Raw genomic sequence first — 16,973 nt, forward strand, 5'->3', positions numbered from 1 at the left:
GATGCTTCAAGCACATTGACAGCTGGGTCATCATTACGAAAACCCCTTTGTTCTGAAGCCAGGCACCTCTAGGATCAAAGCACTATCATCAACAGAGTATTAAAAACTACTTGAAAGTCAGAGAAACAAACAAGAATGCAGTGTCATTTTTCTCTGTACATTTTTCATAGGGAAAATAGGACCTTTCACCACTTCTAAAAACGGACGCTTTTAACATGACTTAGATGTACATAAATAATGAAGTTATGGTAAACAATCAGAAGCAGCTATTGCAAGACAGATTTAAATGGAACAAAAGAAATTCAATCAGCTATGCAGATTTTAGAATTTGTTTGGCTGGCCATTATACAAACCAAACTTTACTCTGTGTACCTGTCTCCATTCTGCTGTTTATTCTTATGTTTTTCAGTGGACGTGAAAAATGAGATACTAAACCCAGAAATCCTGCCCACACTTAAATCAATAAAAGTTTTGCTGCTCTCTCCAGGGAATGCATAACTTCATCCCAACACATGTGGGAAGCAATCAGTCCTGAACAGAACTACAGCACATTAATCTAAAATTTGCATGGAGCTTTCAGTCAGCTCTGTGCAGTCCAGGAGGTTTATATTCCATTTGATGAAAAGCAGCAAATATGTCCTAAAGTTTTCATAGCTGTCTATCAGTATTTTACTTCAGATGAGATTATGACACATTACAAAATTTTGCTACAATAGAAGCCACCAAAACTTCTGAAAAATCAAAAGTCAGTATTATATCTGAGATTGTCATAATGACAGACTTGGATATTACTTTATAAAGACATTTAAACCCAAAAGGTCTAAAACCATTACAACTTCTCGCATTGTAGCCTGAAGTTTTAACCTTATCAGGTTTTTAAAGCTACATTAGAAATCTAAAAATGGTAGCATGGTGAATCATTGAAAAACATGTTACTTACAGAGAAATTCTGTACAATGAACTTTGTTGATGAATAAGAACAATTACCCACCTTTTCAAACAGCAAGAACCTGAAGAGTCTCAAGATGACTAAATAAGCCTCGTGCTACTGCTAATGTAGAAAACCTTCCTACTAAGTCTACTTAAAGTGTATTTAAAGCTCAGCCTCTCTGGTTGCATCACCTCAGATCAGCTACGTGCTGATGATTACTGATGATAAAGACTTTATTTTAACTGCCCTTCTTCAGAATATAGAATACAGGACAGAAACTATTCGACAAACTAGATCTTACCTGCCTGTTCCATACAGCTGCAATTTTTGGGTGGTTTCAAAACAGCAAAGTTGAAACATTTTTTCCAAATAACAATTTGACATCCTGATGAATAGCACTGTTGATGTTTATCTCATATTCTTAACAAAATTTAAAAGTCAAACAAATTGATTAGTGTCCATGCTGGTTCCTACTTGGTTATGCTTTTACTATTAACCTGTTCTAAGACAAAAAATTTAAAATCAATAGGATTAAACACTTCTGCTTTTCTTGCACTCTTTGAAAAAATTTTGGGAAATTCATGAAAACGTGTCCGAAAAATTCAAAAAGTGCTGAAGGTCACATCTACCATGATGTGACCAGACTCTATGGAAGTCACTGAAATTATATCATTAGATGTTTGCATTTGATAGTCAAGAGGATCTGAGGCAAAAGGAGGAAAAAAAAACCAGAATAGGTATCAGCCCAGAAGAAACTTGGGTAGAAATTTTTTTATTATAGAATTATTTTGTGATCCTCTTTTTTATTAGAGTATTATGGAAGCACAGGACTGAAAGGGACCACTTGTGCTACTGAGTCCTATTCCCAGAAACTGAGCGAGTCACAGGTCTAAACACATCCAAAGACGGCAAGAGCATCTCACAAATCCCTCCATGAACCATTTTGCCACTGCAGTGAGGATCACCATTCAACACCTGATGATCTTTGTGGGTCCCTTCCAATGCAGCATATTCTGTGATTTTGTGATTTTCCCATTTGAACAAAATAGCTTTCTCTTTTACTATCATTCTAGGACAGTTAGCCTCAGTAATGCCTCTTCCATGTATCTGCCTTCACCAAAACTGCTCCTTATATTCAGAAGAACCACAGAGAACAGCAAGAATTTTGTACTTACATACTGGCTGAAGGCATAATTGTCAGCAAAAGCAAGGTCAGTTTCTGAGAGCGTATAACAGACCTGATTATTTTTAACTTTCTTTTAAAAATACATTTTGCTGTTTGCATACACAGTGTTAATAGCAGACTTAATAGCATACTTCACTCAATACCCAATTTTTTCTTGATCAAGAAAGTTTTTTTCATGAAGGACATCCATGCTTTGAAGCTTCTGTGTGATGTGGCTGAAAGAGTGGGCTGTGATTTTATTCATGTCATCTCGGGTAACAAACATTCATCTCCAGTAACTGTAAAAAAAGTCTATACACAAGTTACAGCAACAAAAGTTGCTTGCATTAAAATATTTCCAGAAATTCCTGAGGAGCCAAGGACAGCATGCCATGCTGACAGGAAGATACACAATGTTACAGCAAAGCAACTGGACCATTAAATAAACAGTTATGGTGCAACACAAGACTGACGGTACTTCACTATGTTCACATAGTTCCAAGTAACTTCTTTCAAATGTTTCCATACTGAGAACATAGTTATTCATTCACACAAAGCACTACAAAGTGATTTAAACGCTACTTTATTTAACACTTTAAAATACTAGTCCACTTATATGTGTGATCTTTTGAACAGCTTTTATTGTTGTTAAACGAACAAAGGAATTTTTCCTTCATGTATTTTGAATATATCTCTGTGGATATCATGATGAGTATTACACTGTACACAGAACCAAGAACACCAAGAACACTAAATAGCAAAAATGATTCTTTGCTTATATTTACAGATTATTCTGTGAAATTAAACAAGTAGTACTAACACTGTATAATAATAATAAAAGCAAATCAATTGTTCTTTCCTGAAATATTTAAATTAACTCAATTAATTAGAGTCCTTCAAATATTTCAAAGCTTTAGTGCTTGATTTTAATAACTATGTCTAATAAAGTAGTTTAGAAACCCAGCATTATTTACTGAGGAATTTCTAAGGATAGTTATCATTGTAGTGAGGTGAATGCTGTTTCCCCAGTTGTTCTGACAGAGTCCAGAACTAAATAAAGTTACTGTTTTACTCCCTGATTACAGGGAGAAGGCTGAACAAAGCAAAAAGGAGACTACTTCTGCTTTTAAGGATCCTGCAATTGAAAAGAAATAAATAAAGATGAAATGTGAGGAATTAGGCTTGGTTCATCAGTAACAGCAGGCCACAGAAACTGCACCTGCTCCTGTTCAGACTCTGGACTGGAGGAGGGAAACCAGCAAAAAGAGAAAAGGAGAAAGGTGATGTGCCCATGTGCATTCTCAGTGTATATTCTGAAATACCCTGCACTAGAGATGGAACCAAACCAGGAGATGACTCCTTTAGAGAATCAAGCTTGTAATTCAAACCTGGATGAAAACATGAACTTTATATCTGACTTTTCCATTACAATAACTGGTATTAAATCCAAACTTGTCACTGCAGAGAACAAAACTGAAACCTGTCTTGGAGAAGAGCTCCTGAGTCTTCACTTTGGCCAAAGATCTGTGCAGAGCCCCCAGGCTGCAATGCAAGCAGAGGGAGCCTAGCCAGCACGCCCACAAAAAAGACAATGCGGGTTTGTAACAGCAATTCTCTTGGACTGAACTCTGTTCCCCAGTTTCAATGTAGCTATTCATGTTGATTTTTTTTAAACAACTGTAGAAGGACCTTCCCTTCCCTCCCACTACAGTCTTCTGGAGGAACTGTTGTGAAAGACTACTTCTGTGAAAGAAATAAGGATATAAGAAGTAAACATGAAAGCTACTCTCAAACAGATCCAGTATATCAAGGCAAAGAATAGAATTACCTTGGGAAGAAAAAACCCCACTTGTTACAGGAAGTGAAGACAAGGAAAACTGTAAAGCAGTAACATCTATCACATGGCAGTCTTCCCCTCTGACTGGTGCTGACAGGGCAGCAATACAAACCTGTCAGAAAAATGCTTTTCTTGTCAAGTTTGGACTAAAAAACTGTGTGGTAAGTTTTGTGTCTGGCTGATGATATAAAGTCATCATTGTATGACTGAAATGGAGGGAAAAGAGTAAGAACAGGGAGAAGGAAATAACGAGCCAAAATTATTCCTACTGTTTAAGTCTTGACTGAAGAAGAAGTTTCCAACAGTTTAATTCACTGCAAGCTGCTATAATACCCCCCAGCAGGTGAAATGAACCATGAAACTCTGCCTGTCTTTATAAAGTCTCTGAGGAAATATCAATTCATTGGTTTCATCAAACCCTTGTGAGAAAGCCGAGTTTGAAGCTGCTGGGGACTTGTATCATTTCCAAGGCATGTGGAGAGGGGGTGAAAGGAAACGTCACTTGAAAGAGATACTTGGTATCAAGCATCAATTGCGGAACCTCCTCACGGTTGTTTAGCATAGCCTGAAATCATAACAGAAAGGGTAAGAAAATACTGCATTAAGAATAAAAGCAAAACCAGTCCATTGTTCTCTTCCCACTGCAAATCTTGCTTTTACATTATGTTAATCAGACTTGTTTGCATCACTTCCAAATGTCTAGAAGATGAGAAATGTAGTAATAATATGATGTAAATGTCGGATACAACTACAACATCAAAAACTCTGTGTGTGAAGTATCTTGAAAGCTGAATATGAGAAATAACAGTTGTAGCTCTTACCTGGACTTTCCGAACAAATGATGGAGTCACTCTTTTCTCAAAGTCATCTATCGGAGTGTATGAGTTGAGGATCTTAACTATCTGTTCAAATTACAAAAGACTATTTTACTATGTCAGAAAAAGTTAGAAGACAAAAAGAAGAAAACATTATTATGACATCCTTATTGATATTTAATTAAGGTTTCGTAAAACATTTTACAGTAAAGAGAGAATTTTGACTAGTCACCTAATGAATTGTTTACAGATATGATGACTGTTATGACTCATTTCCAGAGGTGTCAGCAGGATCAAGGAGATGTAGAAAAAGCTGAACTGATTAAGGGAAACAATAAATAAAACCCCTGTGACAAAGTAAAGAAAATACATTGTAAAGTAAAAATGTGGGATAGAACAAAGCAGGCAAGTATTCACCGCAGGAGCAGTTAAAATGCTAACAATCAGAAAAGAGGAGTTAAAATTACAGTTTAGCAAGTGATGATTCAGAATGCTGAAGAATGTTATTTTTATCAAATGAAAGGCCAATAGCTTTTTGCAACGTATTATTTTAGATAGCTAAGATTCTGCAACCAGTGCTGCCAGAAGAAAACAGATGGTTCATTACCTGCACAGTAGAGAGAGATGTGCAGTGCTCACATATTTCCTTGGCATCATCATCTGTGATCTTTTTAACCTGAAGGAGCCAGGCTGCTTGAGATAGCGGCTCCAAAGTTTCTTTGGCATTGCTGGTTTGAAGATTCTTGTCCTTAAGCCATTCTTCCAAATAGCTGATATTACATCTGGGTTAAACCATGAGCAAAGAACAGAAACGTCAGACTCCCCTTGACATACAAGTTACTTTAAAGACTGCTAAATACTCCTCTAATGCAGTGTTCAAATTAGTACATTTTAAGTTAAAAACCATACCAGATCATAAAAATCAAACAATCAATAGCTTATTGAATTTTAAGTTTACTCCTACTCCTTTGTATATTTCAAATTGTTGTGTTTTTTTGGGGGGGAAGGGGTTGGTTGGTTGTTTATTTCTGGTTTAGTTCAGTTTTTTAATTTTATTTTTTTTTTACTAAAAGCTTGGCTAATAAAAAGTGAGTTATTAGCTGTTGTTTACAGAAAACTACTAATATATACTGCATTGCCTATTGCACTGTATGTCATGAAAACATTCATTTACAGCTGAGCTTGTACAGGAAATTAGAAAAATCTTTGCATGTTACAAAGCAGAGCCAGGCTTTCAACTGATGACCTAAAGGTTAAACCAGCTTTCTTCCAGTAATTTCCCAGATGGGACAAGATTTTACTGATTTTCTTTCACATTAGTCTGCAGACTGACTAATGGAGAATAAATGAACTGTATCTTCTGCAAAACAGGAGCGTGTTTTCTTGGTGCTTGTAACAAGACAGATGATGCTCAATCTACATCCTCAAAGCTCTGTCTCAGTGCCTTTCTTGTCACAGATCATGAAACATGCAAGTCAGCTTTTGTCTCTCTGCCAGCCAGGGGACACTGCACCTGTTTGCTATAGTAAGGAAGAATTAAAAATACTATTGGTCACATCACAAATGAGCTAGCATGGAAAGAATCCTAACCATGCCTGACTTTAAACTTCAGACTGTAATTTTCTCTGCCTTTTCCTCCATTAGTGTTTCCATGGAAAGAACAATTTGTAATTGTTATGTTGAGAAAGCTCAGCCCAAAATGCAAAGATTTACTTTTTCAAAAGGAATAAAAAAACCAATAGGCTACTTCCATCAGAACGGCCACTGAATACCCAGTGACTTAGAGACAAAGGATATTACATGAAAGTGTTAAAAATTCATTCTCAAGCTTGTTGAAACTTTACTGGCTTTACCTTATCTGCATTCCTTTTCTACATGAGCACATGTCCTTGCGGAGGAAGAGACTATTGAGGGTGACAGCTCCAATCAGAAAGAAAAGCTGCTTCACTGCCTGCTTTAGGAGCTCAGAGTCCAAGCCATTCTGACACATAGTGCTATAAAAATAGCTGAGCTGTTGCAAGATAGAGGTCATTGTGTAGGTATCCGTGTCATCTATACTAGAAGAACGTTTACGGAACCCTGTAGGTTTCAAGCCAGAAATTCCCTGAAGACTTTCATATTCCAGCATGCCTGGTACTGAAATACAACAGAAAATAACTGGTAAGACCAAAACTCCCAAGGATCCTTTCAGTTACATTAATTATTGAACAAAACCTACTTTCAGGATATTTTAAAAGTTAAATGATAAAAGAAAAACGGGATACTGACAAAGGCTTCTGGAGCACACAGTTTTTAAAAAGCCTTTTGTTTTTCTATAACGTTCCTCAGATTCAAAGCATTATCCCACACCAGGAAATGCTGTGAGGAAAAAGTCTTTCCAAACCCTGTGGGGATATACCACTCAGTGGAATTTATATGTGTGGAAACACACACATGCTGGAACACATATTTATAAATCAACAGGAGAAAGAAATCTGTCCCACCCTTTGCCTCCATGTGTAAGCTTTATTCATACACTTCACAAGCTGCATTTAGGTGCGTTGGGATTGGTGCTGTCTTACCAATCATGGGCTGAATGTTGTTCTCCATGACAAGAATGAATTGGTGGTATATTCGAATGGCCAAATCACTAAGAATTTGTCTGTATTCTGAGAGATCAAAATGCTTCAGACAGTTTTTGTTCTGACGTGGAGTGTTACACTTCATAAATTCCTACAATTAAGTTGCAAACATCATTATTAGAATCACATAACATCATAACTGTAAATCATTATTACAATGTAATATATGTATTAGAGTAACTCATTCCACTTCTGGCTGAACGCAGTCTCAGAATGAGTCAAAGCTACAGGTAATTTCAATGAATGCTTCCAGTACTTAACTTTCCAGTTTATGCTGACATTTACTCTGCTCCTAAAGCCAAGGGAAAAACATGCATAGACTTCAGTGAACTTTGGAACGATTCCTAGATCACTTAAATAGAAAGAAAACTCCCCCTGCCCCCTTCTCACAAAAAAAATAAAAAAAATTATTTAAACTATGGTGGCAAACAAAAAAGAAATTACATTTTATTGCTGCAAAGGGATATTATTTTCAGACTTCTCATTAGCAAAGGTCTGACTTCAAAAGTATACATGGAATCCCAACTTGTGTGAAGTCTTGAATATTCATTAGAAATATATATTAACAGTAAATTCTGGATTCAGACCTTTGCCTACTGTTGCAACCAAATTATAAAAGACTTTGGTAGCTAAGTTTAAATGTTTGCTGCGCTGCTCTGCAGCCGTTCCCGGCACGACCACGAGAGGGAGTGTTGCTGATGATCCAGCACACACTGGGAGGCCAAAGCTTTGCGGCGTCTCTTTCCTTTAATCCTGAGGGCTTCATTCTGTTGTCTCTAATTTCATTCAGTCTACCTGAATTTATAAAACCTAGCCAAAAAATACAGTAAGAGTTTTCAACTGAAAATAATGGGAAGAATTCTGAATCTCAGGATAAAACTTTGCTTAAACAAGCAAATGAAATAAGGAAAAAAAATTAACATTTTATTGTTTTGTTTCTTTCTCGAGGTTTTCTTCTGTAGCCTTATTTTGGTAGCAGTAGGTGTTTCAAAGGTCCCAACTGTAAAATAGTAAAACTGTTTTTTATATTATAGATAGATAGATAGATAGATAGATAGATAGATAGATGGATATCTCCACATTAAATAGCTCAAATTGAGCTATTTGAGATGTGAAATATAGCTCAAATTAAGGAGCAGTTTTCAGGTCATATCTTTAACCTACTTTAGCACTTGGATTTTTCCTTGATTTCACTTGATTCTTGATTTCCTTGATTTCAATTAGTTCTATATTGGGTTTTTTATTTGTATAAGACATATAATACGACTGCACAGCAATGTGAATATGTAAATACCTGGAAGGAACAGTGGTGAGCTGGCAAATAATCATCTATTATCGCTATTTTTGATTCCAATTAAAGTTTATCAAAAGTAAAGTAATGAAATTATTTTATTAAATCAATCCTACCTCTTCCCCACTGTACTGCTTCAGACAGTTAAGAAAATAATATGTATTGGAAAGCCAAAAGGACAACATTTCAAAGTCTTCTGAATGTTCCTGAAAATGAGTAAAGCAATCTTATTATGGCATTGTCTCATGAAGTTATTTTAATAGCTAAACTTAAGACTATTACAGCATTGGTAGAATAGTGCCTATCTATAGCAGAAGGAACATACAGCACCTGTAACATACAAGGTGAACAAATCATTTGTGTCTTCAGGCTCATACACACATAGCAAAGATCCCTCTTTTATTTGTTAAGTACTGTTTAAGTATTTTGATATGACAGACTGGCTAAATAAATTAGCCTGAACAAACAGTTCTTTACACATTCCTATGGACAGAGTAGCGTGCTGGAGGGCTTCCTGGGAAGAAGTGTGAACAACATCTACATACACAAATGAAACTGAACTACAAATAAATAATTCTTACTGTGTTTAAGTATGCTTTATTTATAGTATGTTGGCAAAGTAAACAAAAGCTTTTCTAGTGGATAAACTGTGCTATAAATTTGTTTCTAAACAAACTATAGGCATTCTCTGTGCAACATGTTCAACTGCATAAACCATAGTTTACTCCTGCCTGTGCTTACCTGGTGTTTCCAGGTTTAAATCCACAATAAAGCATTCACAGAGCTGAATTTGTTATGTAGATGAGACAACAGGCTAACTGTTCTTTACAACTTAAACTGGCTGGCAACAAATTTTAATATTTTGGTACTACCAAATGACATATCAAAAAAACTGTTACACTAGTAGAAGAGCAGTATAAAAACCTCTTATAATTCCATTACCTGCCAGCTGCCAGACATATTAACCTTCATTTCTGTCCATCTGATTCTTACCAGCGCTGAAAGCACACGTGCGTTTTAGCTAATTAGCTGCTCATTGTAAAATATAAAATACTTTTGATTACTTTGTCAAGAGGCTCTTCAGATAAAAATAATTCATGTTAATGCATTCTGTGCATTCTGTGTTCAGCACAGCTGAACCTTACCTGGAGGCTTTACAGGGATACTACTGCAAACTTCAAAAAGAGTGTCGCTAATGATTATCATTCCATTACAGGTATAGCAGCAGTGCAAGTGTTGGCATTCCCCAGGTACTAGCATGCACTTAATACTTTATATTAAAAATAAAAATACAGACAAACACAATTCCTACCTTAACAACCTGTTTGATACCATCAATGGTTATATTCATGAAGGACTTCAGCATGTCAGCATCATTCAGATAATCTGCATACCTCACACACATGAATAGGATGTGAGCTGGAAGGCCAGGTATCATATTAACTACAACTCCACGTGGCTTTAAATCTGCATAAAGGAGAACCATCGGGTTTATTATAGAAAAATTCAATGATTCAATGTATCAAGGTAATGCAAAAAGCTGGTTCAGTAGTAAAACTGACATTGTAAAGTAACCCAGATGAAGGAAAAAATTCTCCTAAAGAGAAACACGGAAGTAGAGTTCCTTTCAGAGAAGGGAATGATACGGAAAGGACAGACAGGAGAGTAACCATCACACATGGATGTAAGCCCAGTAACTCACAGACTTAGGAGATGGCCAGGAAGAACATAAATTCAAGTCCCTGGTGTGCTCTTGAGATTTATAGCTTTAGAGGTGAATAAATAATAAGAAAGATAACAGAGTCAGCATTATTGTAGAGTCAGACAAATGATTTTTACACAGATAAAGCACTTCTGTACTTGAAATGTCTGGCAGTAGAAAAAGAGCAATATAGAGCATTGGTGGTAAGGGAGTGGGGAGAAAGGCAACTTTGAATGAAAGTGAAATATGGCCTTGCAGTTCTTGTAGTGTTCTGAATATTGTTGAAAACTTAGAAAATTTCAAGTTTTTTCTAAAATACCAAGGATCAGATTTTGAATGATCCTTTCTTCATCCTCTTTTTTGTACTCCATCATTCCAATGTACTCTTTGGACGAAGTTGGCCCATGAGCTTCAGCTGTCAAACACAAAAGCACTGTTACTTCCAGGTTAGTGGCTGAGCTAATGGTCACATCAGAACAAACTATTGGGGCAAAGCAGTTTTCTCTGTAACAGAGTACAGGCCTGTTCACAATAATGTTCTTAGCTTATGCTTCCATGCAGTATGAGTAAAGTAACATTTATATTGTTCATGAACAGTTTTGCTGGATTCAGTGGAAGTACTTGCCTTAATAAGGCACATAAACAGCAACAATACATCTCTACATTAAGACACCTCTGCAATGTTTTCAAAAGTTTTCTATAGCAAAGAATTATGCTGTATATAAGAGCTTTATACAAAGTAACTTCATATCAGGAACCATCTGCCACTTGAAGGGTAATGGGCAGAGTTACTCATCTGATGCAAAACTAACTTTGTTGGCTCAGTTTGTCTGAGGGTATGTGTTAACTTCTATTGACAGAACCTCATATCTCTGGCTTAATATTTATCATATAGTCTAGGTCCCATATGTGCCTATCATTTAGCCTATTATAAAAAACCCCAAACAAACCAGGAAAGGACTTTTATGCAATTTCTGTTGGTGGGTCCCCTGGCACATTTTCCTCAGGTCTTAGATTTCTAACCCCACCCCAAACTCCACCTCTTTAAAATATATATTTCTTCAAACAGACACTGGCCATTCAAAGCTATTAAAAAAAATAGATCGCATAACAATACCTTACCTTTTTCAAGAGTTTTGGTAAGAGTTTTGATCTGATCCTCCAATTTTTTTATTATTCTATCTTTCATGTCTAATTTTTCTTCAAGATCCTGTAATAATCAAAGTCAGTGAATTCAGAGTAAACACAATTTAAAAACTGTTTTATACTGCTCTGTTATTGCCACAATTAAAACACGCTATGATGTGCTTTTACTTATATTTAGTGGAAGAAACACCTTGATATTTTTTTCTCCCCCAATTAATTGAGAAAATATCCTATCCATACCACAAAATCATGATTTCATTTTTTTTAATCCTTTATTTCAGGTACAATTTCAAATGGGAATTTCATTTCCTCACCATGTTTTCCACATGGAGTCGAGTTGTCACTTGTTTTATCTTGCTTTGTACTTCATCCTGGACTTCATCTTGCATCAAACCATTGCTCAGGCCCTCAGTTTCTTGGGTTGTGCCCTTTTGTTTTATGTCCACTTCATTCTGGGTCTCATTAGTTCTAAAAATAGGTGGATAAGAAGTCTTGTCTCTTAATCTTTTCTTAAAGCAGAGTTCTATGATACTCATCCATTACTGTATACACATACACTGTATACAACACCATAAGGTAAATCTTAATGAAATGTAATACTTCGAGGTGTTTAATTGACTCTGTTACTGCAACTTACAGTGACTACATTTCTTAAATTTAAAAAAAAAAAAAAAAAATTACCGTCTTTGTGTTCTATTCCCTTCTAGCTCATAATGCAGCCGATTGGACATCTCTTTCGTTTTTTTTTTTTTTTCAGTAATAAATAGCAACAAACCCCAAAACAAAAGAGAAACAACAAAATCAAAGTCATTTACTGTTCTGTACTGGTATTCAGTTAATCTCTTTTTATGCTCATAATTTTGTTCCACCTAATGAAACAGATAATGTATCTGCCAGATAATGTATCAGACAAATATGTGACTACTCCATAACATAAAGAAAATTACATGGATGAAGAATTTTCATACTACTAACTTCTTGCAGTTGGCAGTAAAACTACTTGTAAATTTTAAACCATTTGCCTAGGAAGACATGCAGCTAGACACACTCAGGATCCTCAGCAGAGTATGCTTTCCTAAATTGAGATGAACTTTCAAACAAGCAAACTTAGCAAGAACTTATCCCTCTGACTCTGAATCTTCAGCACCTTCTGAAATCCATCTCATAGGATATGCCTTAAGTTCCAAATCATCTTTCCTTTTTATGACTGCTTCCAAAAGTCATACTCCATTCCACATATTCTTTGCAGAGCCCTCTTGAATGCATCCAAACTACAGAACTGAATGTCCTCATAAAGGTAAGAAAAAGCACATGATTGCATGTATTTTATTCTTTAATAAGATATAAACTATACAACACATTTTTTTCATTGTGTCTCTTATATTTTACTAAGAAGAAAATAAATAGTAAAGCAATGAAGCTGTCACTGAATATTGCTTCAGCTTTTAAAAGTTCAAATATAGGGAATCCATCACGTTCTTCTTAAACAACTGAAAGACAAGGGACCATACTGGTACTTTACCTTTCAGCTTTTCAGTCTGCTCTTGAAGACGGTTTTCAAGATCTAATTTTTGATTTTCAAGTTCAGAAACTTGCTGTTTAAGATCTGGGATCACCTTTTAGAGGAAAAGGAGATTTATGTATCTCAGCACCTTCCTTTTTTTCAAATGCCTGCAGTTGTTCCTGTAAGACTTCAGGACCTTCAACTGAAAATAGTCAAAACCAGAGGAGAGACTGGGGGAGAACTGCTACCTGCTTGCCTGACTTGTTTAACTTTTCTGGAGGCACCTGCTGCTGGCCACTGTTAAAAATGAAATAGTGAGCTAATCAAGTTGTTGGACTGTCCCAGTAGTACCATTGTTCTCTTCCAGTTTAAAGGAAATTACACCATGGCTTTAATTTCCCCAGCTCAATTAACAGTGGAAAAAAGCGTTCGATATGCCATAATTTTTTTTTTAAATAACATTGTAAATAACTTTTTCTTATGTTTTCAATTTTCATAATTTTGTTTTGAAAATATTTCTTCAATTATTTTTCAGAAAAACTATATCGTATATGCTATTTTCTGGAATAATATCTGTTCCTTGTGTCAGACAGTTTTGCACAGCACTAATTACCAGACTCTTCAGCCGTGCCTGCAGTTTTTTTGGCGTGTTTTGGTGTGCTTAGCTGCCCTCTGGTGGGGAGAGCCTCAGAACTCTGAAGAGGCTTCTCAAGAAAAATCTCAAATCGGGTTTATGCAAAAGAAAAGGGGAAAAAAAAATTTCTGTAAGGCTGCCCCAACAAGCTGGACAAGAAATGTGGCTGCTTCCTTACACACCACCCCAAGCAGGCAGGGAAAGAGCCTTATGGATGTGCAATCTTAGATGGCCCCATTTGTTTGAGCCTTGAGAATTCAAGGACATGACCACAACATTTTGACTGCTCCATGCCACAAACACATTTGGATTGTACTACTACACTTTGATTACTACACCTTGATCTTACCAGGTTTTCTGAAGTCAGCCTGCTAACTTCAAGTCGAATACCATCATTTATGTCATTTTCCTCCCGGAATAATTTTTGTAGATGATTAATATCTTGACTAAGGTGTTCAACTTTAAAGTTCAAACCTTCAATCTCCTTCTCATATATTTCTTTCTGAGACTGGAAATGACTTTCTAATACTCTGTTAAAAAAAAAAAGGGAGAAAGAACATGGCAGATGCAGAATGACCTTGGTGAAATGGGTCAAATTTAATATGAGGTGAAAACAAAGTACTGTGATTAAGACAGATATTCCATTACATCACCTGTGCATTAAGGGAGCTGAAAGTTAGGCATGATATATCAGAGGAAACACATTTCCCTGACTCACACATACACACTTACTTTAAGTTTGTTAAACTGATTTTAAGCTGCTCAGCCCATCATATCATGTAGTGTTTGTTCATTTCTTAAACAGAAGTTCAGTACTGCACTGTCAAATTAGTTACTCACTGATCTTTCAATTTATTTTCTAGATCACAGCTTGGAGTTCTGAAAACACTGGAGAGCTGAACTAACCTTGTAGCTTTTTTCAAGCCCTCGTAAGCAAACCACAGCTCTCCATCCTCATTTAAGTGTTCCAAGTCCTCCGTAGAGAGTCTGCAATGCAAGGCAGTACTATGAGTGGGCACGTTAACAAAATGCATCTCCTAAGGTTTTTTTAAGAGACCTCAGGACAAAATTACCTGCTTCTCACATCTTCAAAATCATAACTTTCAAGTAGTTGTTTTGTAACTTCTGACATCTTTTCTGTAAAAATAATTAAAAAAAGAAGCTTTTACATGAATTATTTTCTCTGCATGTTTCAAATTAAGCTTACTTACAAAAATTAAACAAACCTCTTCCTAAATCTATGAGGTTCATTCCTGCTACTTGGTTAATTATCTGATTTAATACAAGAATACAATCAGGAACTTGGTTTTACTTTAGGACGTGTAGGTGCATTAGACTGGTGTATCACCAATACTGCTTTTTTTTCTAAACACGCCAAACTTTCAACGCAAAGTTACACCTTTCTGGTCTGAATCTGAACAGATGCCCAAAGGGAACCCAACTCAGCAAGTTATTGAAGCATTGGACCTAATTGGACATTACTGGACCTAAGGCTAAAGGCTGAAGGAAAACTTCATCAGATAATGTACTGTTTCCACATTCTTAGGCCTCGACAGGATATTTGTTAAGCTTTATGTGAAGTTTAAATTCCAAGTGAAGCTTAAATTATTAGTACTGATTTTTAAGCACAAAGGAGAAATGTCTGAAATAAGTTTTTCAAAGGGGTGCACCAGATCTCAGTATTCAATGACCACTTTGTAAAACTCAGCTGTTGAATCTTTTTTTCCCCCTTGTGATTAAATATATGGATAGAATGAAATCATTGTGGGATGGGAAAGAGAACCTGAGTTTTGTCAAAGCTAACAGAAGAAATCCATTTAAACTGTCCTCATGTCATAGCTGGTAAGTTCTCTGCCATTATCTGGTGTGTGGCTTACCCCTCAATTCTCGCTTCTGTGAATGGGCCTGCTTTTCCACATCCAATTTTTGTGTTTGCAGCAGCTCAATTTCCTTTTGTAACTCAGGTATTTTCTGAATCAGAGAAAAATTTATACATTTAAATGTATAAATATTCCAGCACAATTACTCTTGAAAACATGCACTGCGGTAACTTACTCATATTGTGTACTACATGAACACAATTCTACATAATGGTGTATCAAATACAGTTTATTAACTACAACATGTTCTAAAAGTGCACTGAAGATAAAAAAATTAGTGAAGATAATCTATAAATAAAACATGCACATTCTCTACTTGCTCTATCTAGAAAAGACTCCAAAATGAAATATGCATCATGCTTCACACCTGTGCTTGTTTTGTAAGCTGTCCTACTTCCATTTTCAAGCCATCCTGAACGAGAATTTCTTGCTGAATTTGATGTTGCAGCTGAGTTTTTTCTTCTTTCAGAATCTTAATTTCTCCCTTGAGCAATTCAATCTCCTTTTCATAGTCCTGCTTCTGATTTTGGAAATTTTTCTCAAGTATCCTAAAGAAGACAATGGAAAGGTGGTTTTATTTTTCTACATTCATAAGTGAAAGAGTGGGCTTTGTTTTAGCTTTAATTTTAAAGGACGTGTTTTATTGAAGAAAACTTAAATGAATCATAATTACTTGAAAATGCTATTCTACATGCTCAGAATCAATCTACAAAATGGATGGTAATGGGAGAGGAATGTCCATAGATTTCATTACATGTAATTCAGATGTTGGGATGGAATTAAAGGCAAAACTGAGTTTTTTCCACTTCAAGGCTAATTCTCTGACTCTGTGAGTTATCCTGCCTGAGCAGCTTTCCACTACATTTATGGCCACAGTCAGCACTGAAGAAGGACAAAGCAACAGAAAGCCCTGTGTCCTGCTCAGTCAAACATTACAGGAAGCTGTAATCTTGATTCAAGAAAAGCATGCTGCAAAGCAACAACCATTTGCTGAAAAGTAACAGGATTTTTACTACTGCAAATGAAACACCAAACCAGGGGGCGCAAAAGTTCTTTCCCTTACATCTTTAACCAAATGTCCTTTTACAAACACTGCCTTTCCCTTATGCTGAGTATTTCAATTCTGCCCTTTAAAATTCACTTCACAGGAATTCTGACTGGCATGGTCATCAGCTGCTCTTCCAGTCCTGACCGAATTCTGAGGATATTTCTAAAGAAACCATTAGGTCGAGGTTGCCTTTCAATTCTTAGAAAGACACATGAAAAGACAGGAAACTGAAAAAGCAAGAACAGTCTCATCATGATTTCCTGCACGTGACTGACCTACAAACAAGCATGTGCTTTCCTAAACTCTACATGAAGTACTTCAGGAGTAGCATTAATGTCCAAGAATTTGGATGGATTCATAAGGGATGTCAACATTACACATTTACAGCAGGAGAAAGGA

The 16,973-nt window shown here is 36.0% G+C and overlaps 1 protein-coding gene across 1 annotated transcript in view; it reads right to left on the reverse strand.

The window, feature by feature from the left end:
* Positions 1-3,816: 3,816 nt before the first annotated feature.
* MYO5C (myosin VC) overlaps positions 3,817-16,973 on the reverse strand; it is a 30,992-nt gene continuing 17,835 nt past the window's right edge. Inside the window, exons 25-41 of the mRNA XM_027883071.1 lie at positions 15,894-16,074; positions 15,524-15,617; positions 14,720-14,783; positions 14,553-14,633; positions 13,996-14,176; positions 13,031-13,124; positions 12,190-12,241; positions 11,823-11,976; positions 11,485-11,572; positions 10,682-10,777; positions 9,973-10,127; positions 8,777-8,866; positions 7,310-7,460; positions 6,602-6,884; positions 5,356-5,530; positions 4,755-4,835; positions 3,817-4,498 (exon numbers count right to left, since the gene is read on the reverse strand). Of these exons, the coding sequence (XP_027738872.1) occupies positions 4,346-4,498; positions 4,755-4,835; positions 5,356-5,530; positions 6,602-6,884; positions 7,310-7,460; positions 8,777-8,866; positions 9,973-10,127; positions 10,682-10,777; positions 11,485-11,572; positions 11,823-11,976; positions 12,190-12,241; positions 13,031-13,124; positions 13,996-14,176; positions 14,553-14,633; positions 14,720-14,783; positions 15,524-15,617; positions 15,894-16,074 (2,173 nt within the window). The 3' untranslated portion in view covers positions 3,817-4,345. The remainder of the gene's footprint in view (positions 4,499-4,754; positions 4,836-5,355; positions 5,531-6,601; positions 6,885-7,309; positions 7,461-8,776; positions 8,867-9,972; positions 10,128-10,681; positions 10,778-11,484; positions 11,573-11,822; positions 11,977-12,189; positions 12,242-13,030; positions 13,125-13,995; positions 14,177-14,552; positions 14,634-14,719; positions 14,784-15,523; positions 15,618-15,893; positions 16,075-16,973) is intronic.

The sequence above is a fragment of the Empidonax traillii genome, unplaced genomic scaffold (genome assembly GCF_003031625.1).
Source record: "Empidonax traillii isolate 1590-97213 ecotype Southwest subspecies unplaced genomic scaffold, ASM303162v1 scaffold117:size1203958, whole genome shotgun sequence".
Taxonomy (NCBI): domain Eukaryota; kingdom Metazoa; phylum Chordata; class Aves; order Passeriformes; family Tyrannidae; genus Empidonax; species Empidonax traillii.